The sequence below is a fragment of the Semicossyphus pulcher genome, unplaced genomic scaffold (assembly GCF_022749685.1).
Source record: "Semicossyphus pulcher isolate SPU_LCO1_2020_fin unplaced genomic scaffold, fSemPul1.0.p SCAF_16, whole genome shotgun sequence".
In the NCBI taxonomy this organism is placed as follows: domain Eukaryota; kingdom Metazoa; phylum Chordata; class Actinopteri; order Labriformes; family Labridae; genus Semicossyphus; species Semicossyphus pulcher.
Genome location: NW_027211670.1, coordinates 15904974 through 15931411, shown reverse-complemented (window position 1 = coordinate 15931411; position 26438 = coordinate 15904974). Strand labels below are relative to the sequence as shown.

At 43.0% G+C, this 26438-nt stretch overlaps 1 protein-coding gene across 1 annotated transcript in view; it reads left to right on the top strand.

The window, feature by feature from the left end:
* The first annotated feature begins 958 nt into the window (after positions 1 to 958).
* Positions 959 to 26438, top strand: part of LOC138593216 (voltage-gated delayed rectifier potassium channel KCNH4-like) — a 36076-nt gene continuing 10596 nt past the window's right edge. The window contains exons 1-11 of the mRNA XM_069664121.1: positions 959 to 1034; positions 11192 to 11425; positions 12777 to 12908; positions 13309 to 13442; positions 20754 to 20994; positions 22747 to 22904; positions 23173 to 23374; positions 24313 to 24507; positions 24983 to 25182; positions 25456 to 25705; positions 25798 to 26012. Of these exons, the coding sequence (XP_069520222.1) occupies positions 959 to 1034; positions 11192 to 11425; positions 12777 to 12908; positions 13309 to 13442; positions 20754 to 20994; positions 22747 to 22904; positions 23173 to 23374; positions 24313 to 24507; positions 24983 to 25182; positions 25456 to 25705; positions 25798 to 26012 (2037 nt within the window). The remainder of the gene's footprint in view (positions 1035 to 11191; positions 11426 to 12776; positions 12909 to 13308; positions 13443 to 20753; positions 20995 to 22746; positions 22905 to 23172; positions 23375 to 24312; positions 24508 to 24982; positions 25183 to 25455; positions 25706 to 25797; positions 26013 to 26438) is intronic.

The window sequence follows — 26438 nt, the reverse complement described above, 5'->3', positions numbered from 1 at the left end:
AGCGGCTCGATCGGGAGGGGACGAGAATCAAACAACACTCGAGGAATCGAGTCCTTATAGCTCGTACAGCTCGTGCGTCTAGAAATGTAGATATGTAAGGAATAAAATGTGAACCTTTCCACCTTGCTTTGCTTTCAGAAAGTCCCCAGAGACAGGCTCCCATGACAAAAGCGCACAATGGCACACAGTGGAGCTGAATACAATAGCCTGCATTGAGCAACATGCAGGTAATCCATCTTTCCTTGATTTGCAGACATGCACACAAAAGCCATGTGCTGATAGTAGCACTGTGGGGTGTAATGGTGCTGTCAGCTGCTCCAAAAGCATCCTCCCTCCCTATCTCTCCCTCCCTCTCTTTCTCTCTCTCTCTCACAGATGAAAACAGGTCCCCACAGAGGATGCCGGCATCTCATTGGCTGGGATATTTTACAGGAGTGGATGGGAGCCGGAGCGAGAGAGAGAGAGAGAGAGAGAAAGCTGAAGAAGATGCAAGTAGTCCGCCACAGCATCCTGTGCAAGAGGTGCGGACACGTTCGCTCTTGTACATTCTGTGTGTTGATGTAAATCTTTGTGGACTTTAAGGATAACTTCCTCCACGTTGCAGCTGGGATGAGAGGTGGAGACGAGCAACAGCTGATCTGAAGCTTTTTGGATCTTAAGCTTGCTGCTGCAGGTGACCTCCTCTCTTAATTCCTCCCCACACCTGAACCTCTCCGTTTGCATCTCTTCAAGGAGCTATTTTAACACCTCCCAGACTCCTCACTGTCTTCAGAAGAGGCATCACTTGCAGGAGAGGGTGGCTGCTCTTACTGTAAATGTGCGTCCCAGCGATCGGCACTGCACTGCCACCCTCAGAGTCTCCTCCTGCGCCCGCTGAGAGCCCCTGGAAGCCACCTGCCGTGCCACTGGGATGGTGTGACCTCCAGCCAGCTGTTGGCTGCCCCACATCTGGGTCAAGATGCCAGTGATGAAGGGCCTCCTGGCCCCGCAGAACACCTTCCTGGACACCATCGCGACACGCTTCGATGGCACCCGTAAGTACCCTGATTAGGACTGAGGTGTTTTGGTCCCTGGTTCAAGTCCAGCTCAGGTTTTGCATGACATGTAAGCTCTCAAGTGTATCAATCAACTTGCAATGATTGCTTTGGAGCAGCTAGAGCTAAAATAAGGAATAAGATCTAATATTTATGCTGACAAATAAGTAGAACGACACATAAACAAACTGCATAACAGGATAAAAGGATCAGAAGTATGAAATTTATGAAGTATTTAGCAGTCGATTGCAGTGGAGATGAACAATTTTGAAGGCAACGACGCCCTGGTGGAAGCAGGAAACTCCTCCAGAAGAAGCCAAAACACTTGCAGCTTTTTGAGGACTTGCTGGTTTAAAAAATAATTTAGATTGCTTCTAATGAAAGCAAAAGACAAGTGAAAGTGATATTATAACAAGTCTTTTTGTTGGGTATCATCACAGGAAGTAAGAGAGAGAGATAAAAGTGCTGCTCCCTGTTTGAGCCCAAACACAGCCTGACTAAAGCAGCATCTTCTGCTGCTTTCAGTTGGATGTAAAGAAAAAGTTTGTTTGCACTTCAACAGCGTCATTGACCTTCAGAACAAACCATGTTGTCCTTTCACACTATTAGCCTCTGCAGCTTCTGCTCGGCTTGCCTCGCTTGTTTTGTACCTCGCGCCTCCTCTGGGGAGGCTGTGGCTCGTTGTAAACAAATGCCGCCGGGGAAAGTCTGTGTTTGCTCGCTCGTCGATCCAGCCCTCGGTTCTCCCTCCTGCTCGTCGCGGCAGCCTGAGTGAACGGCTGGTTGATTCGACACGGAGAAATAAACACAGTGAAACGAGCGACATTTCTGTGTAATTGATGTGCAGGGTGTGCAATTATAGCTTTGTCTTGCGAGTCAGGGATTCTAATGAGGCGTTTGGGGATCTTTTAGGGGCTTAAAAAACAGGAGTTTTTCCTCATATCTTAACACTTTCTGTACTCTAAAATACAAATACGTGCTTTGTGAGAGGAAACAATGAATCTAGGGATGACGTTGGTTGTGCACGGTTCAGCTGGAGGGCCAGGGGTCGTGCCCTCGTGGTGCATCTGCTCTGCTGAAGGGTACTTGGACTAAACATGGACTCCCTGCCAGGTCTGTAGGGCTGAACCTCCTCTGACCTCCCAGTGAACAGAGAGATGGAAAAAACACTTCCCTTTCAAGCTTGTAGTCTTTTCTAATGTGAAAGACTATTTTAACTAACTACAGATTATATTCAGTGTTAAATGCACAAGAAAAACCTTCCTGATCGGCCTTTCATCCCATTTATTATTGATATTTAGAAATAAGTAGTGCCAAAGTCTCAGTCATCACGACAGCTGAGCCAACATCCATCACTTTAAAGTAACTTTACACTGCTACAAGCTATCAAACATAGTTTGTAAATTCACCTTGCGTCATCTTTTTAGTCTCTTTCCTGCATTCTTGTGGCTGAATAACCAAATAACGTCCATTTAAAGCAACAGGAGTCTCATAACAACATGTTTGTAGCAGCAGGTCTTTGCAACTCCGTGCCAGTTTTTCGTCACTTTCAAGCCCCTCTCAGAGCCGCCCCGAGGCTGCGGGCTCCTCGAGGAGCTGCAGACTGCCCACGGCTCAAAATAGCTTCCTTCCTGTTGCCGGGGCGACGGGGTCCCGCCACTTGACATGGATGATGCTTGAACACACTGGTCTGTGAGGGAAAAGACGGTCCGCTAAAAGAGAAAACACTTGAACTCGCTTTCCAATTAAGGACTTTTCGAGGCAGCTGGTCTGTTGTCTCAGGAACAAGCGGCATTTTGGGTCGTGCAGCTGCGACCCCGTCTCACCTCACGCTGCCTTTAACCTGCTGCAGCCATGTTTGTTTTCATACATCCTGCTTCTTCATGTAGTATAAAACTTCTTCTTCAACACAGTATTTTCCAGTCCCCCTTTCCTTAGAATGAAGTGTATGTCGAGTTTGGCACTCGACTATTTTTGTCTTAAAATATATGTGGAGGGTTTTTTTTAATACTACTGACATTCCTCCAGGTGCCAGACATGGATATGAAGTGTTACCGGTCAGTCATACAGTGAGAGACACCTCGAAACCTTTAAATTTCAACACCTTTCTCTCGCAGCTTTTGGTATCCCAGCTGTCATCGGGCGAGACGAGACATGTCTTAAGTCAATCACGGGGCGGATGGGCAATTTAGAGTCAAAGTTAACCTACCGAGCACGTCTTTGGACTGTGGGAGGAAACCGGAGTACCCGGAGGGGGCACACACTTACTCCACACAGAAAGGTCCACTACGTTCGAACCATAGACTGTAAGATGGACGACATGACAGCCCCCCAAGAGTGAAGCCAAAACATCTCTATCGCCCCCTGCTGACTGGCGGCAGTATAGGTCATAAAGCCCGCCTCCTCCACGTTAACAGATGGGATATCAATCAAACTATAAAATCAAAATACACATCAAACATGATTTCTGTCATTATATTTTGTTCTTATCATGCTAATTTATATCAAAGTGTTCATTTTTAATTAGTTATTTGATGCTGTAAAAATGCTGATTGACAGCTCTGTTAACCAATACGGCTCAGCGAGAGGAGACGTAACTAAAACAACAACAGTCATTGAAGTTTCCATATCTGTGAACGTCCGCTTCAGACCAACACAAGAAGCTGTTCTGCTGTTAAACACGCCGGCGTGCGGGATCCTTGCTGTCTTTTCGGTAAGTTAAGTGTGTGTTCTGGTTAGCGGAAGTGGCTACGGGCTATTTTGGCATCACAATGGGAGCAGATAGAGACGCGTCGTCCATCTATGTATCCTCCTGGGACCGTCATCGGTTCGAACCGGGATTCGAACCGGGAATGTTCTAGTTGTGAGGCGACAGCGCTAACCGCCGGTGTGCCTTTCAGTTTCCGTTAAGTCCTCAAACTTTGATCCGCTGCCTGTGTTTATTTTGCTCGTTTCAACAGATAAATTCTAAACAATCGCAAACCTGCATCTTTCTTGAGAAGCTGATTATTACACTATTATTTTGCATTGTTCAATATATAATGCAAGCTTAAAATAAGGGCCAAATCAAGAATTAATTAAACCATATAAAAAATTATACTTACACGAGGTACCTTGTTCATAACACATTTCATAGCATCCATCAAGTTGCAGGGGGGCCGGAGCCAATCCCAGCTGTCATTGGGCGAGATACACCCTGGACAGGTCGCCAGTCAATCACAGGGCTCATTTCATACACATATAAAATATTAAGCACGTCACAACATCAAGTATGACGTTTAAAAAATGTTTTTAGTTCAGCATAACCAAATGAAGCTGACTGAGCGGCCACAAACGCTGTCCAAAATGTTTAGCTAACGTGTCACTCCAACATTGTCTCTGTCTAGACTGTTATGTAAAGTAGGTACAATTTAAAGCAGCATATTTTTCAAGCAAGCATCAGCATTTAAAGTATAGAACTGTATCATCACTCTTTTTTTTACAGCTGATAAATACAGTCTTCTGCATTATTATATATGCAATACAGGCTTAAAGTTGATTAAACTATATTAGAAAGATGGTGAGAAATAAGACTCTAAATGGCCCATGTCTGTCTCTGTGTGTCAGCCCTGTGATTGACTGGCGATCAGTCCAGGGCGTACCCCGCCTCTCACCCAATGACAGCTGGGTTAGGCTCCAGCTCCCCCTGCGACCCTGAACAGGATAAGCAGTATAGTAAAAGAGTGGATGGATTTTTGTAAAATGGTATCATTAGATTTGGTCAGGGGTATTTTTTCATATCAAATCCCAACACACATAAAAAAGACGATACAAAAAGCAGCTTTTAAATATGTTAAACATGATGCATGTCATATTTTCAGCAAGTCCATTGTCTAACATTTTTACCTAATGTCTCACTCCAGCATAGCCTGATGCTGTTTACTATAAGTACAGCTTTTATTAGATAATTACTGAAGCAAACATCATCATCCATTACATTTGTTTCGCAGCATGTCCATATAATCACTCAGGCCGCTTTCACTCTGCACCACAATGCGACTTTGTGCAAAGCAGAACTTTTACTTCGTCACCCCTCTGCGGCAAGAAGTCATCCTTTATTGTGCAGGTTCTTATTCCACATTTGTGTGCCACTGGGGGAGTTGTTCATGCTCACACGTATTGATTGGACTGTGCTCAACCTTAGAAATAACCTTTGCTAAACTGAAAGCATTTTCTTTTAATTCAACAGTTCCTTGACTGAGAAAATTGCTTGTCTGGGTCACAAAACAATCGCCCCATTATAAGCAAAATGTCACAACAGGTTAAATCAGTAACCTTTGGCAGTGCGCTGCACAGCGCAGCATTCGGCTCGTGGCAATGTCAGCGTTCCTGCTCCCCGAGGATATCAGCGCATGTGTGTGTTTGAGTGACTCCGTGCACTCGGGGCTTTTATGTTTGATGTGTTGATTTTTATGATATGTGTCCATACGCTTGTGATGATTGTGTATTGATTCCTAAGGGGGAATTCTCTAAGGTCAAAGGTTAGGGTCACATTGCAGAGCAGCAACTTCTAGAGCTGTATTGTGCTCCGGGGCGCCTCGTGTATTTGTTGTCACACAAGCTACAACCTGAGCCTCGCAGCTTTCTACTTGTAAGACGAGTGTGCTGTCACATACATGTGTTTGTGTTACAGCAGACACGCGTGTCCTTTACACCCGCACCCACCTCCCCCCCTGCTCCTTTACATGACCTCCCCGATGGCGCTTTCACATTGACAGCAGCGCTCGCCCTGTGGGGCAGCGTAACCACGGGGCAGCTGTAGGCAGAGATAAGAACGAGGTTTATTTTCCCCCCTAAACACGTTTCCTGTTAAAAGGCCACAGAGGAACCAAAAGAGGAGACGGGGAGGACTGTCAGGCTGAACCTTACAGCTGATGAATGGGTGCAGAGAGGCAGCTGCGGACAGAAGCCGGTGGAAGCCTGAAGCTATTGTGTGGCTTCGACTGTTGCTGGTATTAAGCTTTGATTTAAGCATTTTAAGATCTTTAGGTGATGCTTATATCAGTCAGCTTTGACCCCTGGCTCCTCCTACAGTATGTATATGTTTTTAAGTAAGAAACTGGAATCTAAATCAGCTCCTGATGTGCAGGTCTGAACCTTTTGCGCAAGCTACACCTCAATCTGTGTGTGAATGTAGGTGTGTGTGGGTTTGAGGCTTTGTGAAGCCGTTTGCACGCTATCTATCTATATTTGCTCCTCGTGTTGTCGCTTTAAAGTGTATAAATTGTTTTATTAATATCTGATATAAAGAAATACAAAGGGTGATTGATGTTTTCTCCTCTTTACCAGATCAGTGACCTTTTCCCCTGAAAAGTCGACTTCCTCTCTGCCACAATAAGTAATTACATGCTGCTGGGTGGTGATTAGCTGGTGAGGCTGTGGCCAACCCTCATGGGCTTTATCTGTCTCTTAGATATAATGAGGAACTTGTGAGACATGGGCATGATGCAGGGGGGCTGATTGCTGTTAGCTTTAGCATGTAGCATCATCATGTCAGATTACAGTTGTAGCGAGTCAGCACAGATGTGTAATTAAGGAAGCTGGCGCAGCGGAGCGGCCACTCAAAGCAATATCCCTCGGAGGATTAGGGCCTAAGAATTGAGGCATTGTCACAATCACACACACACACACACACTCACACTGGCAGAAACTGTTTATCAAGTGGGTTTCATGTGGGTGCTGGATTGCTTGTTTACAAAGATAGCATCGAAGGAAATAATTATGAAATTGTAGGAGCTGAAGTGTGAAGCCAAATCCTAAAGTTCTGTATTTAAAAGGCCCCAGGATAAAAAAAATATCCTCCTAGAAACAGGACACTCAGAAATACCTTTGAGGAATAGTTCTACAGTTCAGAAAATACATACATTTGTTTGCTTAATTTATGAGTTAAATGAGACGAAATTGACACAGCTGTTAGTCGGTATAGTTAATATTTTCATTGGAGCTAGCAGTTAGCAAAGCCAATCAAAAACGCCTGAACACAGGAGGAATAGCTAGACTGGCACTGTCCTAAATATGCAGCTAATCTAGATTAGCCTAGTTTAGAATAAACACTGAACAGGCTGAAACAGCTAGCCTGGCACTGTCATAAACATTTAGCTGCAGCTTAGTTAGCTTTGCTTAGCATAAAGACTTGCGGACACAGCAAGTCATAAATATGTAGCTATAGCCAGAATAGCTTAGTTTAATATCTTTATTGAAACAGCTAGCATGGCACTGTCCTTAATATTTAACTGGAGCTACGTTAGCTTGGCTTAGCATAAAAACTCGGAGCAGTTGGACACAGCTGGTCCAGCGTTTAGAAATAAGACTGGAAACAGGAAACGGCTAGCCAGACACTGTCGTAACTTTTAGCTGGAGCCAGCTAAGCTTGGCATAGCATAAAAACTGGAAACACCTGGACACAGCTAGTCTGGCATTATTATAAATATGTAGCTATAGCTATAGCGAATAGTTAAAGCTTAGCATCATGACTCGAAACAGGGGAAACAGCTCGTCTGGCACAGTCTTAAATAAGTAGCTTGAGCAAGCAAACATTTAGCTAGAGCCCTTGTTAGCTTGGCCTAGAATAAAAACTGGAAACAGGTGGACACAGCTGGCTGACATTGTCATAAATATGTAGCTATAGCCTGCTATAGCTTAGCTTTCAGACTTGGAAAAAAGAGGGGAACTAGCCTGGCACTGTCTGAAATTTTGAGCTTGAGCAAGGTTAGCAAGCTAAGTTTAGCAATAAGACTGGAAACGGGGGAACAGTAAGCCTGTTTATGTAGTAAATATGTAGCTATAGCACAGGATCGCTAAGCTAAGGTCCGAGGCTTGAAACAGGGGAAACAGCTTGCCTGGCTCTGTCTTAAATATTTAGCTGGAGCTAGCTAAGTTTAGCGTAAAGACTGCAAACGGGGGAAACAGCTTGCCTGGCACAGTCTTACATATGTAGCTGGGGCCAGATTAGCCTGGCTGATTTCTGCAAAAAAATTCAGTCTTCAGGCTCCTCTTAGGCTCATTAATTAAAATAATACATATCTTTTTTTTGTTAATCTAAAACCTAAGTGAAGTTTTTTTTTTACCAGGCTCTATGTGACATTTTTTTCCTAACTGGAAGAACTGACTTCCCAGAATGTAAGCTAGTAGCAGATAATACTTGTTAAACTACTGTTTTTTACAAACAGAATAAACAAGATGCATATAATTTATAGGCACTGGTCAAAAAGTAATGTTCTCACAGATCCAGGTGTCCTCCCGTTTTTACCCTGATGCTAAGCTAACCGTCTGCTGGCAGTAGCTTCATATTACCATGTAGACTTGAGAGTGTTATTGACCTTCTTATATAACTCTTGGCAAGCGAATAAGTGTAGTTCACAAACTGTTTAACTGGCTTTTAATGCAATTCACCGAACGAGTACCAAGAGTCAGTACAAGCTGCCAAACTCTTTAGAACTTTAATGACGCAGCATTAAAGTTTATTTCCATTGTGACTTGTTGGTTATAAAGCCTCCTTACAAAGTGATTTATGACTGCATCTGCCCTTGACCTATTTGAAGTACAGATTTAGGGATGCTGACTAGAGATGCTCCTATTCTAAGGTAACATTACATAAACCAGAGATGAATGCAGTTGCTCTCCAACACTTGCTGGCTCGCTGAGTTGCGAAGTCAGAAATTTATAGAACATAAAAAAGAGGGCAAGTTTTATTTCTTTTCCAACTCGATAGGCTATGACATCTTCTTCTGCCATTGTTCCTGGGCTGATCCTTCCTTTTGTTTTAGATAAAAAAAGGCAGAGAGAGAGCGCCAACGTTGTTTGCTGTCAGAGCTGTGACTTAAAAGCAACAGGTAAAAATCTCTTTTTCTGACACGGGAACAAAAAGATCTGCAGCAGGCTAGAGAACAGAAATATGTTCCTCCATGTTGAGCGGCAACTGTAAGAGGCATAAAAGCCCCTCTGCCTGTTGATGGATCCGACTAATGCCTGTCTCTTTCTATAATTCCACAGTGACAGTTTAGTTGCTGCTTGCTGCACACACAAGAAAGGTTGTCACCGCTCAGAAAAGACATCCCCTATGGACTGCTTTCTGCTTAGTCTGGCCAATTAAAGCGCTAGATTGTGGAGAGCGCTGTAGCAGCTGCCTAATACGCCTCCTTATAGGCTCGCTCTCTGTGGATTCAGGAGAACTGAGACTGTCTGTCTGTATGTATGTATGTTTGTGCTGCCTGTCTGATGTTTCAGCTGAGGAGTAGAAAGAAGTCGTTTAATTCGGAGACTGGTTTTGACTTTTTGCAAAGAATTAGCCAACAAATGTGCATAAATATTTTCTTCGATATGTAATCCCCCCTCTATTAAATGGATTTGATGTAATCAGAGGATCAGATTAGAGGTGTTGTTTGTTTAAAGCCACCTTCTATGCAGTGATAGGTGAATTAAAGCCGAAGATCCCTGTATCCCATTAGGTACTTCTGCAGTAAATAGAGCTACACGTCAGATAGCTAACAGCACTTTAATGAGTAAATTGTGCTGCTTGGGTCATATAGTTGTTTGAATGAACACTGACTCAAGAAAAGAACATATCAGTTATACTACACTCTGTATTGGATGGCTTGTGCAGCCTTGGATCCGGCATTGCCACTGTGGTGAAATATTTCCTCACAACCATGAAACTGAAGGGGCATGACCAAGGTTATTTGATAGGGTTGTTGCACAAAAAGGCTGGAAACTTCTGAAAACACCCGACAGCATAATGAAATTTAAAGTTCAGAGAGACAGAGAGAGATGTGTTGGGTTATTTTTTCAGGAAAGGATATGTTCCACTCATCGAGTTCTGTGAAATTAATTAAGTCAGTCTTAGTCCCTCAATTACTTTTTATCTTGTTTGAGCACCACTGACTTTGTCGCTGTGTTTGGAAATGTTAAAGAGAAGAACTAAAAAGGGCTGTAATGTGTGTCAAAGCTCCTTTCACTGGGAGATTTGGCAGACAAGAGACGCAAACAAAGAGGCAACACTGCAGCGAGATCCTGTTTTAGCTTTATCAAGGCCACACATATGACGTCAAACTATACCTGTCACCGTACTTAATGCGGGTATACAGAACAAAATGTACAGCTTGAGTTATAAAAAGCAGCAAGAAAGCAGCACATGGTACAGAGTTGCTGCTGGGGAGCTGTCCGTGGTGCTGAAAGCAGAGCAGGAAACAATAAGGAGATAAAGAAAGCACAGATGTTTGGGTGCTGAATAAACAGCACAGTTGGAAAGCAATATCCGCATCATATGATCCTGCACACTAGATTAATATTCCATGGTTTAATTCAACATATAGATGCATAGATCTCATGAGATGGATCTCCACCAGGTCAGTGAGTCACATTGCATTTTCCTGGCTAATATGAACACCTTGAAATGAAGATGCACAAGCAGCTGAAGGAGCATAAGAGAGGAAATGAATTAGGTTGAATGCATATATAAAGCATTTTCATATATGATATAAGTGATTTGGCTTATTTAGATAGCTGTATATATTGCATTTATATTAAAAATGTTATTATAAGGAAAGAGAAGAATGGAGGCCTTGTTTTTTTCACATGTGACCAGTTCTTTCTTCTGCAATGTCGACATCCAAATATTTAATTCTAATGCTTTCATGCTCTATACGATTATGCAACATTTTTTATTCAAATACTACAGCCTCATCTTTTATCAGGGTTATGTCATCCAATCTAGTAAGCAGAGAGTTACGTGGGAATCAATCGCTAACCTTTGCTTTCCTTTGAAACTCCAGTCAGCTGTTTTTTTATATCTTCTTCCCGCAGGCCGCTTTCTTTCAGCTGGAGCACATCAATCGCCCTGACCGCCATCAGCAGCGGGAATCAGACGATGACACCCAGGGGAAATTAATTTTAGCCCCCCCAATTGAGTCTACACCAAAGCTCGATGCGTGTTTGAACTCGTAGAGTAGTTTTGAACTAAACCTGCAAAGCGTTGACATGCGTTCAAAGAGTTGAACAGACTTGTGTGAATAACAAATTTGGACCAAACTCTAGACTGGAGCTCGAGGTTGTTCCTTTTTCATAGCAAAATAACCCTAATGTCTCTATTTGAACTCATTTCCCCCGTTTCCTCTTTACAGACAGTAACTTCCTGTTGGGAAACGCCCAGGGCCACCGCGGCTACCCCATCGTCTACTGCTCGGACGGCTTCTGCGAGCTCACCGGCTTCACGAGAACCGAGGTGATGCAGAAGAACTGCAGCTGCCGCTTCCTGTACGGGGCCGACACCAGCGAGCACGTGGCCCAGCAGATGGAGAAAGCCCTGGAGGGCCGAGAGGAGTACCAGGCCGAGGTGCACTTCTACAAGAAGAATGGTGGGTGCGCCAGGAAAGAGGAAAGGACTGAGGAACCTGTAGATCTCAGCATTTAGAAGTATCAGGCAATTAACCCTCCTGTCGCCTTTCGCTCAGTCGATTAAAGACGTTGTTCTGGTTTGATCAGGCTGTTATCATCTGTTCAGTTTTTTGGAATGAAATGTAAATTGATAGTTTCTTTTTCGTTCTCCACACCATGAAGAGCACGTTTATTTTTAGACGAGAGCTCGGTCGAATTATGAATCTCCCGAGTGATGCAGAATTTTAAACACGGCAGGTCAGCAGTGCAATACATCCTCTCTTTCATTATCATTAACACAAAACCATCTCCCGGTTCATTTTAGTGACACGTTCGGCATAGGAAATAGTGCTGGGATAATAAGCTTAAAGTCTGCTTAGGATTCATACATTTTCAAAGCAAATCACATGCTCTTAATGTAGAGTATGCAGGACAAAGTACTGTATATCCACTCGGTGTGTGCGCCTTTATTACAGTAGCATAAGTCCTGAATTTAACTAATACCCTCTGACTTCTTGTTAATCCTTCGGGCTCGAACTACGATGTCATGCATGAAAAGAGAACATACAACACTGCTTAAGCCTCCCTGACTGTTAACTGGCACACAGGATTATGTTCAACAGAGACCCAAACCTGCAGCTTTAAAGCGAGAGGACGGCTAATTACGCTGAGGGATTACCAAGTCTTTACTGTGACTGTTTAAACTTTTTTCTTCTTTTACAGGAAGTAAGTAAAAGTTCCAGCAGTGCCACTATAACTAATGAGGGGAAAGACATATTTATTTGTTGCCCAACCAATTCAGACACAAGAAAGTGAAACAGAAGCGATGGGATTTAAAGCTGGCAAATATCTGACTGGATCAGGATTAGCAGGATTTTCATGGCACACACACACACACACAATCCTCTCAAGCAACCTCACACAAAAAGCTCTCATGTTGCATTCACACCCTTACCCTTGTGCTAAAAACATGACACTGTTTTCTCTCTCTCTCTCTCTCTACTTGTCTATACCTCTCACACACACATACAGAAGCCCACTTGGGACACCATAGGAGATGTGAAACATCTGTTTAGCGACAGAGCACAGTTCCTGCTAATGAGCGTGCCGGGTTATGGCTGGGTCTTGGATCTGTGGTGCTACTTCCCCGTCTGACTTGTCATAACCAGCCCCTCTCACTTGCTCTTTGTGCACAATCCTCCAGAACATGATCCATATCCAGAGGTTGAGGTGTATTAATAGAAAGGCTGCGCCGTTACTTGACAAGTATCCACGGCTCAGGCATGGTGAGAGCTGACAGGCTTTTTGACTTGTCTGTTTTTTTTGTTCCAGGTATGGCCTTCTGGTGCCTGTTAGACATCGTGCCCATAAAGAACGAGAAGGGAGAAATGGTCCTCTTTCTCTTCTCGTTCAAGGACATCACCGACAGCCATGGAAGAGGGCACCACAACAGCAAAAAGGACGGTAGGTTCAAGCCCTGTTTACAAAAACAAAACTTCCCCTTGTTTGCTTACTTTGAGGATGATTTACGAGCAGGCCGTCCTCCGTGCCCCAGGCGTTCATTTTCTCTGTGCACTCTTGTTCATCACTGTCACTTTCTGCCCAGAAGTTTTGTTTGGGCTGCTGTTAGTTCACTGAACTCAGACGATGTTTTTGCAATGGGGAGTTTGATTTGGGCGACGGTGCGTCTTCAAGTGGAACCTGGGCGCTGTCTTCCACAAATACCAAGCACCATACCTGGGGAAATAAAGCCAAGAGCCAAGTACACATTAGTGGGGTTTTTTTGTTTCTTACTTGAGAAGCTATAGCAGGAAAAACTATTACTGTCCATTAACATGCCCTGATCAGAGTGATTGTGCTGCAGGTTCAGAGGACAAGAGGCGCAGGAGGAAGAGCAGCTCTCACTTCAGCGAGGCCAGGAAGCGAGGACGCACCATGTTGTACCACCTGACCAGCCAGTTTTCACGGGGAGGCAAAAGAGAGGTCAACCTGGGCGGGGTGAGTACTTTGAAAGCTTTTCCTTTCTTCCTAATGAGCTGCTGGTACTTCTTATGAGAAGAAGAAGAAACAAGGACATTATCAGGAGCTCAGACATGTATGGAAGCCGAGAATGGCTCTGCTTGCAGTTATATTTTGGTCACTTGAGATGAAAAAAAACTCAATTTATTGTGATAATGGATCCCACTATCTCGAGAGAACAAAAGGCAGATTTGTAATAAGCATAAAAAAGATATTTTATTACAAAAAACAAGACAAAAAAAAGCAAAAACATGATAAATATCAACTGATTTTTGGGTAGCTTAAAAAACGATTTTCAGGCCAATTTTCTGACATCTGATTTCAGCCTTCAAGATCTGTCATGACTTTTGAGGAGGATGTATTTGTACTAACGTCTGAACGAGCTGATCAATAACAGCAACTTCTTGGTCCAACATTTTCAGCTTAAATCAGGTGCTACAGTCGTCAAGATACCATCGCTGCATGATGACATGGCACTCCTGATCTTTAATTAACATTATAAACTATGTGAGGACACTAACTCTTGTTTTCTTATAATAGTTGGTTGATTTATTAAATTAATTGAGATAATAAACTCAAGATCTTGCGATAACAGCATTAAAAAAAGTGCTAGCGTGGCAGTTTTGGGCTTCCGTAGACACGCAGCGCCCTCAGTCTCGAACTTTAATTATTAATGCTGATATCTAAAGATGAGTTGTTAGGAAGTCTTGAGCCAGGCTTTTCTCAGTAGAATCTTCATCAAATGAGCTTCCTATTTTAAGTCTCCTGAAAGGTGTAATCTTGCTGTTTGATGTTTGCATGGAAGCTGTTGTATGGTGGCTTTAAATGGACAATACACCAGGTCACTGCAGAGGGGTGGTTGTTTAGAGGCACAAGATGATTTTCATTGAAATTATGGCAAAGGCCTAAGTTCCAATCGCCAATCAGATCTATGGACATTTGTACCCGGTGATATGCCTTCGGGAGCTATTTCGGTGTTCAGTGTCCTGCCCAAGGACACTTCGACATGTGACTGTAGCAGTCAGGAATCGAACCCCCAGCCTTCCAATTGAGAGACGCCCGACTCTACCACCGAGCCACAGCCGTAGTATGTGTGTATAACCTGTTGGATAGTCTAAGAATGTAGAGTAAAAACATCTAATTCCACATGGATTTCAATTGTTTTTTTTAACCCTTTCCATGTAAGTATCATTCTGCCTGAGTCTTTGTGCTTCAAGTACCTAAAGAGGCAATATGTCGTGCTGAAATGGACCCTCACCGTGGTTTTATTTTTACAGAACAAAAACCTTCTTGGCTTTGAATATTATCTTACACTCAAAGTCAGTGTTATTCATGAGAACCAGCTCCAGTTTTGCTCTCTGACACTGTGACTGTGTTTTTGAGAGGAGCACCATTTTCAGATAATCCCACTCGCTCCCTGCAGAGGCTCAGCTACCAACTGGGTCTCTACCAAAACCTGTCCTTCAGTATGTTGTTTCATCTCATGGGGCTGAAAGCAATCCAGAACTTTCCATAGGTAAATTATAATGTAAAAACATGTTAAAATTCACATACATACACAAACTGCTGTGTTGGAGACTACTAATCATTTATGACTCTAAGAATAAGGAGTGAGAATAACAAATGTTGTCAGGTACCAAAAAGGAGGGCATTTTAGTCTAATTTAAGAATTTTTATATCAAAATATAATCACATTTAAAGGAGCAGTTCTCCCCTGGAAAAAGCCGCTGTCAGTCAAAGCTGGTGTTCTCTGTAATCGATAGAAGCAATTATATTTGAAATTGGCGCCATAGCTGTGGAGAAAGTTGTACAAACAGCTCGTGGTTTCGCCCATTCTACATTCCTACAACACCCAGCATGCATTGCGACCCTCCCTCTGAAAGGAATGGCCCAGCGAGAGACGCTGAAATGAAATACTACCGTTTCGCTGCAGGCAATGGCTCAGAGCGGTGCAGAATCCGAAATAGGACGAGAATATACCGGTGGATCCTCTAAAAAACCTTCAGGTCTGCAGTCTTCATTTCAAACCTGATGATTTTGAACGAGACATGACATCAGAGGTGGGCGTCCCAGATTGAGGAAGTGTAGTTTAGCGAGCTCCCTGGCCTCCACGAGATGACGTGTTTTACGTAGTCTGGCAGAGGTTTTCCTGGGCAGATTAGAGAAGCGGATAGCGTCCTCCAAAGGCACAGAGCGAAAAAAAAAAAATGTTCCTACCATAATGGCATCAGCTCCCCATAATAGCATGATAGGACTGAGGTTGAAAATCAGCGAACTGGCCCTTTAAGTGTAATTAGAGGCTCAGATGACATAAGATTTACTTTTAACTATAGATATTTTAATAATTTGTCTATTAAGTCAATTAGTCAATTCAGCGATAAACTGAAAGAAAATTTATAGTCAAAAAAAAAAAAACATTACCATTTTTGCGCTTAGTTTTAATAAAATTTCATTTATAAAATTTTCTGAATAGGCGATGATTTATACCCTCCCCCCTGTTTGCCAGACCTCCCGCTTCCCTGCTTCCAATCACACCTACTTACAGATGGCACCGTGCGCTGACACCATACCGCGCACCTGTTCCAGTAGTGCACACACATGCACTCCCACAGAAACATTCACACATGTACAGCAGACCGTAAATGATGGCTCGCCCTCCGAGGAGCGCTGAGACAAACATATGGCCGAGCGTCAACACAGTCTGAATCAGATGCAGCAACATTTATCATTCAAATTTTATTCAGGGACTCTCAGGAGGAGGCTGATATGTCACATCAACACAGTTTCTCTCACAAATAAGATGTAAAAAAAAATAAAATCTAGGGATATCAATGACAGAAAAACTGTTGTTCCATGCAGAAGAGGGGAATACAAGACGGCGTTTTGCCTAATTTATTTGTAACCTTAGGGAGTGTAGGTAGCATGCAGATCATTATTTTCAGCACACATTCAGAACCAACCTGTGATGATGTAGCATATTAAAAGTGGGAAACCTGCCTTTATTGGATGCAAAACAAAAACATCTACCGGTTAGAATACAAATCAGATGTATTCTGTAAGGTGTTGTTTTGTTTATCTGGGTCTTTGACGGCTCATTGAACTGTGTCTAGCGATTTTTTCAGTTATGTTGGAAGTCCTTTATCTTGCAGACCTGTCACCTGCGTCAAACAGATACAATGCAGGATGAATAAGAATGAGATTCAAAGCAATAATGACAACACAAAATAAAACGTTCACGTGCAGTCTTGTTGGGTTTTTCCACACACCATACCCTCTGCATTATGCATTATGTAGCCTATATGTGCAGTTCACATGATCACACATTTCTGATATGTATAAGGACACGAGTTGTTTCATTATAATATGAATGCACGCTCAGTCAATCACTCAGCTGTTCTAGAGCAGCAATTTTCTCCATTTTTTCCCCACACAATTTCACTAGACTCTTTCTGCAAGTACCCTTCAGATTTAATTTCATGCCCTCTTAATACCACATACTCTAATAGTTAGTGCCACTAAAAGTCAAATTTTAATAGAGATGAAAATCTTAGAAAAGCATAGACGGCTAAAAAGGTTACTATACTAACCACTTACTGTATTTCCATCTTAAATTCCTCATTATAAGATCAAACATTATGAAGTGTTATTTATATATTTTTTCCTAATTGATTTTAATCTATTTTATCAAACGTTTATACAAATTCACACATTATTGATTGATGTATTTATACAAACATTTGTATACATTTAGATATCCTGATACATTTGCCTTGAGAGTTATGTCATTTATTATTCACGTATTTCCAAGTCGTTCCTGAATTGCTAGTTTCATCTTTAAGCTAGTTTTAACCGTTCGCAGCACAGAGACCTATTAACAAAGAAAATAATTATTAAATTCTTACATTTGAAAGGCATAGTTAATAAGTAAAGAGAACGACTTTAAAAAAGAACATAGCTAAATAGCAGATTATATTTAACTTATATATTAAAAAAGTAAGTTCAGACGACTTTCTTGTGCGGACTGTTGGTAACCATGGCAACTGCATTAGCCATTAAGACAATGAGTTCGCTAGTATTAGCTAAATTAAGTTCGATATACGAGAGAAAAAAGTACAGGGAAAAAATGGATAACCTTTTCAACATTTTATCTTGGGTAAGTAGGTCGATAAAATACAGTCATTTACTTGTAAGGTGTTCTGTCAGTGGCCCTGAAATAATAGCTAACTAGCTAGCCATCGTTAGCTAGTTAACCACTAACTCCACGAGCCGACCACGTCCACTAGGGACGACAAAGCATGTGTGATTTAGCAATGTGTGAAGTTAATTATGCCACTGCAGGAGAATTGGCCAAGCCATTAACATACAAAAGGTTATTTTTTTAATAAGAAGTTGAGAAATTAAACTGACGGCTGTTTTTTAATGTCTCATCCTCCCTTTCCGATGTTTTTAGCTTCAACCAGCGTTTTCAGCTTCAACCAGCGTTTTCTTTCTCTCTTTCACTGCAGCATTTACACGTTTTCTCTCCCTCTCCATCTGTCACTCTAACCTCATCTCCTTTTGGCTTCATCCCTCTGGATCCTGCTGTCTCTCCCCATATTGTCTGTCTGTCGCTCTGTAGACCCCATTTTCCTCTACTTTTAAATTATCTCTCTGCCTCCTCTTTCTATCCACTTAAGCTCAAACATCCACTCCAACTTTTAATGCTTACATTTTCAGTTTAAAAGTAGGCTACTTGTACTTCACCCGAGGACTTCATTACTTTCGAAGATTTCTCTACAATGCAGAAGGAAATATGTTCTTTTTATTGCACTAATGGAACAGATAAGGATTTTTATTTATAAAATCTTTGATCAATAAACATAGGTAAACATGATGCATTGCCACAGATTAAATGACAATGTTCAAAGAATATGTTTTAATAATAATACCTCATTCATACTAGATTTTAAATGTAGAACTTTAACTTGCAATAGAGTATTTTTACACTCATGAACTGCTGCCTTACTTAAGTAATGGCTCAAAAATACTTGGCATCCTCCTACTCCGACTATATTTTTCCCATTCTGCTCTCCTTCCTCTCTGTCTGTCTCCCCCTCCGCCTTTCTCTCACTTTGTCTCCGTGTCTCTCAGTAGAAGCTCACTAACAATGTGTTCATGTTCCAGCCACATCCATCCTGACTATAGATCTTAAGATAGGAGCACAGCCACAAAAACATAGACAGAGAGACAGATAGCAAGTTTCTGCTCAAGGTGTCAATGATTTAAAATACAGAGACATCCAGAAGTTTCACACTTCCACAGCACTTTTTGTACTGCAGAGGTTGCATGCTTTTTTAAATGGTCTACCACACACCACATCACCTCCTCCGTAACATTTTCAGCTTGAATTTTTCATTCTCATACTAACTGAGTTGTTGTTTTCTCTGTTCTGGCAGTTTCAAGGCTGTCAGCCCATGAGTGTATTAGCTACTGTAACCAATCCAAGGCACGCTGACAAGCAGCTCTGACTTGATTTCAAGCATTTCCCAGAGGAGAGCCGCTATTGCCTTTTTTTTTCGCTCTGATGCACTCGTCAAAGAGCTATGAAAGAGTAAAAATAATGCAATGTGGAGGTGAAGTTATGTCGCAAATACTTCTTTGGGTGACTGATAAACAAAAAGCTCATACTCCTTGACCTGATTTTTCTTTTATTTCAATGTTTTTCTCTTTGTAAAGCAGTTTAGTATGTTAAAATGGCAGATGACGCTGCAACATAATAAGTGTAGTCATCCAAATGTTACATAACAGAGTCAACTTAGAGTGGCTAACTGGTATGTCCTCATTTTTGCTCCCATCAAGGAAAGGCTTTTATCACGGCTCAAGCCCAAAGTATGCTGGGAGATGTAGTTACAACAGTAAGCTCTTGGCAACACTGTGAGATAATGAAGTGTGAAATCCAGCTGTAGCTGTGTGCCATGCTGTCCCATGTGTCCCCACCGTGGCTGAGCTTTTCTTTTTCTAATCATTCGGATGTGCTGGTCCGATCGCCTCCAGCGCTAAAGGTCGGTTGGCTCTCTGACCTCTGTGATGTAAGGCGAATTAAAAAAAGAAAAAAAAAACAGTAGCAGTGACAGCTTTTGCTGACATCGCTTCAGCTAGCATTGACGTCGTCACAGCTGTTTATGACAGTCAGCAGGGTCTTTCTGCTAGAGTGGTTCCAAAAGTCATGACAGCCACAGAAAACAGATGACTGATGTCAAGCAGCAACAATCGATACAGTTGTTTCACTTGAATAATTTTCTTCATACTTTCAGTAGGGTGTGCCATTGTTCTCTGTCATTCTCTTATTTTGAAGTACAAGAAAAGGCAGCCCATTGTGTCCCAATTATTTCAGATAGTCAGTCAATTCCATCTAAGAGAACTAGGCCGCTTTGGAGTCCTTACAAGGCAATCTCAGGTTAAGACTTCATTATCCAGCCTCCCCACACCTGTTTGTGAAGTGAGCACATTGTTCGAGGATGGATTACCTCTCATTTATCTCCCTCTCTCTGTTTCCTCCTCACTTGTCCTGTCTCACGGTTTAGGCTATTACGTGCCAAGTGCACGGCCCCATTTGGCGAGCCGCAGCCTCATTATGTGCCGAATGGTCTCCCAAACCCATCAGAAAAAGCAATTTATACTCCATGCAATTGGATTTCCCCAATAAAAAAATTAAACGAGTGGAATAAATAGGCATGCCTTTCAAAAATAAAAGCACTTCATGGTCGTAGTTCCTCTCATTTCCTTATAATGGCTCAGCTGATGTGGCACCGGAGACTTAGAGCACTAATTGCATTTCTCAGGATGAAGTAAAGCCAAAGCCAAGTCATGTATGAAATTATCATTGGCCATTGTTGGTAATAAGTTTTCCCCCTCACTGACCACCGCCCTGTCTTTGTCAGCTTGCTTTGTTAATGCACGGCCATTTAAAAGGTTTATCACAGCATATAAGAGACTGTCAAGACTAGATAACCAGCGTTATTACCGTATCTGTGTCACTTGACTTGCCAAATGTTCTGAATCATCGGCGGTCAGAGCATAAAAGAGGGTGCTGACATTTATATTGTCTGTTTCTGCAGAATCTTGGCACCGTAACATCCTTCTGATTATCATTTATTTTCCCAGCACTCCACTTCGTGACCATCTGGTTATCAAGTTATTCATTTATGCAGCTTCTCTAACGGGCTTTTGTTTATTTATCAATTTGACATTCAAGAGGCTGTAAGAGTTAGAGTTAAAAACAAAAATCTGCATCTATGTGTTTTCTTGTAGAGTATGATGGACAAGCCGACGATCCCGGAGTACAAGGTGGCGGCAGTGCAGAAGTCGCGCTTCATTCTGCTCCACTACAGCGTGTCCAAAGCCCTGTGGGACTGGCTCATCCTGCTGGCAACCTTCTATGTAGCTGTCACGGTGCCCTACAACGTCAGCTTTACGCCGTACGAAGATACAGTCACAGCTGCTCGCTCCACCATCGTCAGCGACATAGCAGTGGAGATGCTTTTTATTGTAGGTGAGTGTGTGAAAGACATGGCTTCCTGATTACACAACTTTTTCTTGCCACTGTCGCCTCCTATGGCAACAGCGCAACAAGCGCTGTATCCCTTTCCCTTGATAGCGCCCCCAGTTCCCTGCAACCTGGGTTTTGTAGTCCCTTCAGTATGTCTGGTCTCTACCAGGGATTTCTCCCAGTTGATGATGCCTCCATAGGACAGCACCCAAGGGATGAAATGATGTGCTTGAACCAAAGATATAAAAGAGTACTATATCTGTAGCCTGATCCTCAACATGCTCCACTTGGTGTATATAAACAAGGGATTGAAGTGAGTTTATGTCAGATGGCCAAGTCCCTCGACATTACAGAAAAGGGGTTGGTGATTTTTCTTTTGAAGTTTCTTATTGTTGGAAAGCATAATCAGAGAATGGAAACGGCTTCATAAAGTAGAGCCGCGTGTGCTTTTTAAAATCCCAAAATCATTCTTTTATTTTTCTGCCTTCGTTTTCTTTCAGCTTGTCATAACTGAAATTTGTATTGAGTGATGAGCAATCATCTCAGCAAATATCGACAGCTTGGATGACAGATGAGGGCTCGCTTTGTCTGGCCACACACACACACACACACACACAAACACACATAGAGAGAGAGGCAGTCTGACCGTGCTGGTCACATTCTGACACAGAGGTTAGATGATCAATTAAGCAGACTTGCTGACGCTTCAAAACGATGACATATTCCAGCTGATTCATATTTTCCTTAGTTAGGCTGAAATTTGGCTTTAGCCACTCATGCATATTTTAGTTCTAAAAATATGTATTGGTTTTTTTTTTTTACATTTACGGTGCACGTCCCTGTTGCAATTGGATATTTTCAAGTGTGAATTTAAAACATCGAGGTTTAGTTGGAGCGGTGTTTCTCATACAGGGGTACTATTACTGCGAGGGATACTTTGGAGAACTGCAGTGGGTTCTTGTGATTTAAAAAAAAATGTTAATTGAAATATGCCTACCAAAAAAATATGTCTATCTAATCTTAGTTTATTTGTAAAAATTGATAATGATAATTTCAGTAAAAAAAATGGCAATGCAAGTTTGGGTGGAGCAGTTAGCGCTGTCCGCTCAGAGCTAGAAAGGTTCCTAGTTTGCACGTTCTCCCCGTGCTTGCGCGGGTTCCCTCCGGCCTCCTCCCACAGTCTAAAGACATGCTCATTAGGTTAATTGGTGACTCTGAATTGCCCGTAGGTGTGAGCGTTAGTGGTTGTCTCTCTCTACGTGTCAGCCCTGTGATTGACTGGCGGTCAGTCCAGGATGTACCCCCCCCCTCACCCAATGACAGCTGGCTTATGCTCCAGCCAGGCTGTTATGTTCCTATTTTCAGTGCACTTGTTAACTGCCATCCACAAAAATAGTGATGTTCAATTTTGTGTTTGTTTTGTCATATTAAATGACAGACTAAAACCAAGAAAAGTGATTGAAAAGGGGCAGAGATGCATCTGAAAACACAGGGAGAGAAGTAAAAAACAAAGCAAAAACAGAGCCGTCAAAACACCGTCAGTAGCAGGAGGAGTCATTGTACTCTCTCTGAAGGTTTGTGCCTTTTAGCAGGGAGAAATAAGCCAGCTGCAGTGTTCTAACAAAAATATTTTGCGCTGGTCTGGGGGTATTGGACCTATAAAAAGATCTTAAAAGGGGTACATTATTGAAAAAAAGCCACTGATCTAAAGTATGCATCAAATAAACAAATGAATATTTTTTGTCTTTTTTGCAGACATGATCCTAAACTTCCGCACCACCTACGTGAGCCAGTCGGGGCAGGTGGTGTACGAGTCACGCTCCATTTGCATTCACTACGCCACCACCTGGTTCTTTGTGGACCTGGTGGCCGCCCTGCCCTTTGACCTGCTGTATGCCTTCAACATCACAGTGGTGAGTGCAACTGTGCAACAACATGTTAGACCTGCCCTCTGTGACTGCTGACATAGGCAGCAATTTAATGACCTGTATACCTACTCTCCCTGAAATATATATAGCGTCAGGAAACACATCTGATAGGCATGTTTGTTTGAGGAAAAAAACAGTTTGTCCAAGCTGTTGAATTCAGCTGTGTATATGTACTGTCAAAGAGTTTTTCCAGGAAGAGGGATTTACTTTCTCTCTTCTTCTCCCTGTCCCCTTTCTGGCCTCTCCTCTTCAGACCTCCTTGGTCCACCTGCTCAAAACTGTCCGCCTGCTGCGCCTCCTCCGCCTCCTTCAGAAGCTGGATCGCTACTCCCAGTACAGCGCCATGGTGCTGACCTTACTGATGTCTGTGTTTGCCCTGCTGGCACACTGGATGGCCTGCATCTGGTACATGATTGGACGCAAGGAGATAGAGACCAACGACACCTGGGACATCGGTGAGTCTGATTGAAGCCTCGCTGAAGCTGTGAAGTGTGAAGGTCACGTTTGGAGTTAATAAAATAACCTTTTCCCTGTTAAGGATAAATGAAGTAATAGTTCCAACTGATGTGCCATCATTTATTCATCGTCTTCTGACGGGAAATACATCTAACATATAATTAGACTGCTAATTTCACAGCTTGGGCGCAGAGCCAACTGCCCAGCCTTGATTCAGTACCCATATGTGCTTTCCTAGTCTTCTATTTCCTTCTTCAAACGGGCAAAAACACCAACAAATAAGATTACATTTTGGCGATATAGTGAGTAGACATTTGTTGTGTCCACACTCGGCTATAAATAGACTTGGCTAACCTATTGGGATGTCTAGTTCTGCTCAGCGGAGAGATGGTGGCGAACACCATACTAATGAGGACTGTCTGAAACCAGATCAAAAGCTAGGAAGCAACACACTGATGTGTCGTTTCCGTCGCTGTTTGAAAACGGTTCAACAGGGGGACCAAAAAATAATCAGAAGCTTGCTGGCTTTTCTATAAATAAGCAATGTCTGAGGACTTGTTTTATTATTTACAAAAGTGCCTCAGAGAGATCAAACAGCAACATCAGAATCAAACATCCGGTCCAGTTTTCTGTGCATTATTATTTATTTGTGTGTGTACGACTGTGTACACTTTTGGGCTAGTATTCTCTGTCTTTAGGGAGGTGAGGTCATACCTGCTAATTAACACTTGGCCTTATATATCCCTGGAGGGGTCAATCTAATTCTACTCTGCCCCACACTGATATGCCAGCCTCCTGACACTGCTGAAAATGTCTTCCTGACTCACACAAACATTTTAACCGGATTTTGCGACACTCATCCTGCCACTTTGATCTAGGCGATTCACAAACATAAACTTTTAAAACCGATCCCTCACCCTTTACCTCTACATTCAAGGGTGGCTCCATGAGCTGGGCAAACGTCTGGAGACGCCGTACATCAACAGCACGGTGGGCGGCCCGACGGTGCGCAGCTCCTACATCGCTGCCCTTTACTTCACCCTCAGCAGCCTGACCAGTGTGGGCTTTGGCAATGTCTGTGCCAACACCGATGCCGAGAAGATCTTCTCCATCTGTACCATGCTCGTCGGCGGTATGTCTTACACCAGGGTACACTCTCCCTCTGGCGTCCTGGCACAGCAGTGCCTTGTGTTCAGCACGCTAGAGCATGAAATTCAGCAGGAAGTGGGTTGGATGGTTTGGCTGGCCTTTAAGGCGCAGCTTGCTGCCATCTTTGTTAACCAAAAACAGACTATTTTAGCTGAGGTGGTAATTATTGGTGTAACAACCCTGAGGATCATTACTGTGTTTGTTTTTTAATCAGGCTGCTTGTCAGAACAGTGAAACAAATGTAGCTCTAAATTGCTGTGGGCCCTGTTAACACTATTGAGAAAATAAAGGGTAACAAGTGTAAGTAATTTGGTAGTAATCAATATAAATTCATGTTTCTTTCAAGGCAGGAAAAGTCACCTTAAAGAGTTGCAATTCAACCTCTTTAAATAGTGATATGCAAAACGATTCTATGGTCATTTACTATCATTCATGTTTTTGTTTAATCTCTCACACAGCGCTGATGCACGCCCTGGTGTTTGGCAACGTGACGGCCATCATCCAGCGTATGTACTCGAGGCGTTCTCTCTACCACACTCGAATGAAGGACCTCAAGGACTTCATCCGTGTCCACCGTCTGCCCCAGCAGCTCAAACAACGCATGCTGGAGTACTTCCAGACCACGTGGTCTGTCAACAATGGAATAGATGCAAATGAGGTAGGAGTCCCCCTCCTGGTTGTTATCATGTAATACTTTTGTACAAAGTGCTGTCTGTTAAGATGATGTTTGAGCTCTTAAATGTGTTCGACAATCAACTCACAACCCTGTGCCGATGAAGTGTTCATGATCTTTCACAACACAAGGCTGCACGTACGCCGTCAAGTGACATTTTATTGAGATTCGAAAGAGGGTAACTGGTGGCAACACAGTCCATTCCCTAATTACCAATCACTGTCACACCTCATTACATCTGTCACACACATCCCCCAGCTCCTGCACGACTTCCCTGATGAGCTGCGGGCCGACATCGCCATGCATCTAAATAAGGACATCCTCCAGCTGCCGGTCTTTAAGGGAGCCAGCCGTGGCTGTCTGCGCTCGCTCTCTCTTCATATAAAAACCTCATTCTGCGTCCCCGGGGAGTACCTCATCCGTCAGGGCGACGCGCTGCATGCCAACTACTTTGTCTGCTCCGGGTCTCTGGAGGTGCTGAAAGACAGCATGGTGCTGGCGATATTAGGTCTGTAATTGCGGTCAAGTGACTTCAGCAGCATTGTGTTAAAGGTGCATGTAATGGGGAGCGAGAGAGTGAATATTTCTTTCTTTTATTAGGAAAAGGAGACCTGATTGGTTCCGACCTGCCGGGAGCAGAGCAGGTGATAAAGACCAATGCTGATGTGAAGGCTCTGACCTACTGCGACCTGCAGTATATCAGCGTGCGCGGCCTCAGAGAGGTGCTGGAGCTGTACCCTGAGTACGGCAGTGTGTTTGCCTCCGACATCCACAAAAACCTCACCTACAACTTGCGGGAGGGCAGCCAGGACGAGGTACGAAACACACACTCACGCAGAAAACTAGTGGTGGTTAGATATGTCTCTACGGTTCATTGTCACAACTTTAAGACTCAGTTTCTAAATCCTAACTCCCAAAACTTAAGCTCAGTATGCCTGGGCCTGAGTCCATACCAAGACCAACCTCTATCCAGTATCTAACCTACATGTGGATTTTTTAAAACTAGCATGTAAAAAGTAGCCATTGTGATGTTTAAAATCAATGCATTTGTCTACAGCGTCACCATCACCCCCCTATTTTTGTCCGGCTGCGGTCTAGAGCATAAAGCGCAGCAGACAACACATTTGTACCCCATAAGGTGCCTTTGTCACTCTCCTTGACACTTGTTCTACCACAGCGACCAAAGGCCTGTTGGTGGCTTGATTGTCACACCAATTACTATGCGTGGGTGCTACTGTCAG